Source organism: Myotis davidii, unplaced genomic scaffold, assembly GCF_000327345.1.
Source record: "Myotis davidii unplaced genomic scaffold, ASM32734v1 scaffold4180, whole genome shotgun sequence".
In the NCBI taxonomy this organism is placed as follows: domain Eukaryota; kingdom Metazoa; phylum Chordata; class Mammalia; order Chiroptera; family Vespertilionidae; genus Myotis; species Myotis davidii.
This window is the reverse complement of record NW_006292452.1, coordinates 1-2,458: the sequence shown is the minus strand read 5'-3', so window position 1 is coordinate 2,458 and position 2,458 is coordinate 1. Positions and strand designations below refer to the sequence as shown.

Below are 2,458 nucleotides of genomic sequence, written 5' to 3'. Positions count from 1 at the left end.
TCAATCAATAAAAATATATTTTTAAAAAATCAAAATAAATAAACAAGGAATCTAATGAATAAAATAAACAGATGAGAATAAGAGAGAACCACAGGCATGGACTGATGAATCTCAGACGGAAGGAGGAGGGGGTCAGGAAGAGATTAATCAAGTAACTTATAGGCATCTATGCACTACAAATGGACATAGGTAATAAGATGATGAAGGCCTGGGGCAGGGTGGGACTAGGAGGATGGGGCAATAGGGAGATAAAAGGTGATATCTGTAATATTCTCAAGAATAATTATTTAAAATAAGTAAATAAATCGGGAATCTTGTAGGCTGCAAATAGCAACAACAACAACAACAAATAAATATCTGTTTTCAGTCAAAATCAGAACTCTAATCTAAGTCAGTGTCCGCTAAAGCTTGAAGGCAGGACAACAGGATAAGGAGGAAAATTTAACACAGGAAACAAGGGGCACTGAGGAGGAAAGAAATGACTCAGAAACTTGTCCCCAGGACGGTGTGGTAGATGCTGTGCTAAGAAAAAAAAAGACAAGTCCGTGAGGGCAGCTATGATAGAAAGAAAGCCACACTAAGGGCCAGGAGAAGTGACGTGTTTCCTTCCCTTATTTTCCTGCATTTCTCCTCAGTGCTCATTGTCACAGGGACATCTCCCTGAGCTGCACGGTTGGAAGGTGAGCGTGTCCCTGCTGATCTGAGCTCTGCAGGCCACAGGGACCCACGTCTTCCTGAAGCATCTCCAGAGCCCGGATGACACTGTCCATGGTGAGGACCACAGAGAGGTGCTGATGGACGGGCTGAGGAGGAAGGAGACCCCATGGGGGAGGCTCTGACAGGGAAGGACGCGCCCTGGGTCACCTCACCTGAAAGGGGCGTCTCAGGAGGCTCTGGGTCTATTTCCTGCTTCACCATGGAAACCAGATGTGGGCCTCTGGAAAATGAATGTTTCCCTTTCTGTGGGGCTGCTGAGGTGAGAACCCTGGGACAGCGAGGACCAGCCCCGAGGGGCCACACCCTGTGTGTCTGTCTGTTCAGAGGACACTGTGGCCTCCAGCATCTGCACAGCGGGATGCAAAGAGAGGAGACGCCATGACTCCCACCCTCACAGCCTTGCTCTGCCTCGGTGAGATGGGAAGGGAAAGGGAGCCCTGGTCTGTCAGGACCCCAGGACGCAGGAGGTCCATGGGGAGGCGGGTGCTGCTCAGGGTTCAGGGCAAATCTCTCACAGGGACTCTCTTCCAGGGCTGAGTGTGGGCCTCAGGACCCCAGTGCAGGCAGGTGAGTCTGTCCCCGGGTGTCTCAGGTCCCACTCCTCACTGTGGATGAGGGACCACACCACAGGCAGCTGGGGATGGAGAACAGCAGTTCTGGGCTGACAGATGGGTAACACCTGGGAAGGTCCTGGCCTGACACCTGGGACTAAGGGTAGGAATGTCTTAAACCCAGCTACTGGTTTCCTTCCAGGGGCCATCCCCAAACCCACCATCAGGGCTGAGCCAGGCCCTATGATCCCCTTGGGGAGCCCCGTGACCATCTGGTGTCAGGGGACCCCAGGGGCTGCGGAGTACCTCCTGTATAAAGAGGGAAGACCACAACCATGGAAAAGACAGGAGCTACTGGAGCTGGGGGACAGTGCCAAGTTCTTCATCACATACATGACAGAGCATGATGCTGGGAGATATCGCTGTTACTATCGCAGCCCTGCTGGCTGGTCAGAGCCCAGTGACCCCCTGGAGCTCCTGGTCCCAGGTGAGTCCCATTATTGTCCCAACTATGGATTGAGACACCTTCGCTGGGAGGGGAGCCCCATGTGAGAGAGTGAGGCGAGCACAAGGGCTCCTGGGCCAAAGACACAGAGAGAGAGACAGTGATACCTGGGGGCCAGGCCAGGAGAAGGGGCTTATGGGAGGAGTATCCCCTGTAATTCATGTCTGGTCTCCCCAGGTGAGTCTAGGAAGCCCTCCCTCCTGAGCCAGCAGGGCCCCATCGTGGCCTCTGGATCGAGCCTGACCCTCCAGTGTCGCTCTGATGTCGGCTATGACAGATTCGCTCTGTCAAGGTGTGGGGACAGGACCTCCTTCAGAGGTTTGTCCTGCAGCCCCAGGCTGGGCTCTCTCAGGCCCATTTCCCCCTGGACACTGTGAGCAGCTCCCACGGGGGCCGGTACAGATGCTACAGTGGATACAACCTCTCCTCTGAATGGTCGGCCCCGAGTGACCTACTGGACATCTTGGTGGCAAGTGAGGGGCCATTGGGATCAGTCAGGGACCCAGACTCTGCATAGGCCCTGCTGGGGTCTCAGGTGGTGAGGCCAGAATGAAAGTTCAGGCCCCAGGGAGGGAGATACAGAGAGAGACTTGGGGGGGGAAGTGGAGAGTGGGAGACTCAGAGAAACAGAGACATAAAAAGAAGAGGGTCTTCAGAGAGAGGCCTGGTGACTCTCAGGTCAGAA

General features: G+C 54.0%; 1 protein-coding gene across 1 annotated transcript; it reads left to right on the top strand.

Annotated features, from left to right (window-relative positions):
• Positions 1-656: 656 nt before the first annotated feature.
• On the top strand, positions 657-2,246 carry LOC107183439 (leukocyte immunoglobulin-like receptor subfamily A member 6; the record flags this gene model as incomplete). The annotated part of the gene is made up of 5 exons (XM_015565421.1): positions 657-1,129; positions 1,249-1,284; positions 1,471-1,755; positions 1,951-2,065; positions 2,155-2,246. Coding segments are annotated over exons 1-5 (562 nt in total), but the record flags the coding sequence as incomplete, so codon positions are not given.
• Positions 2,247-2,458: the final 212 nt, after the last annotated feature.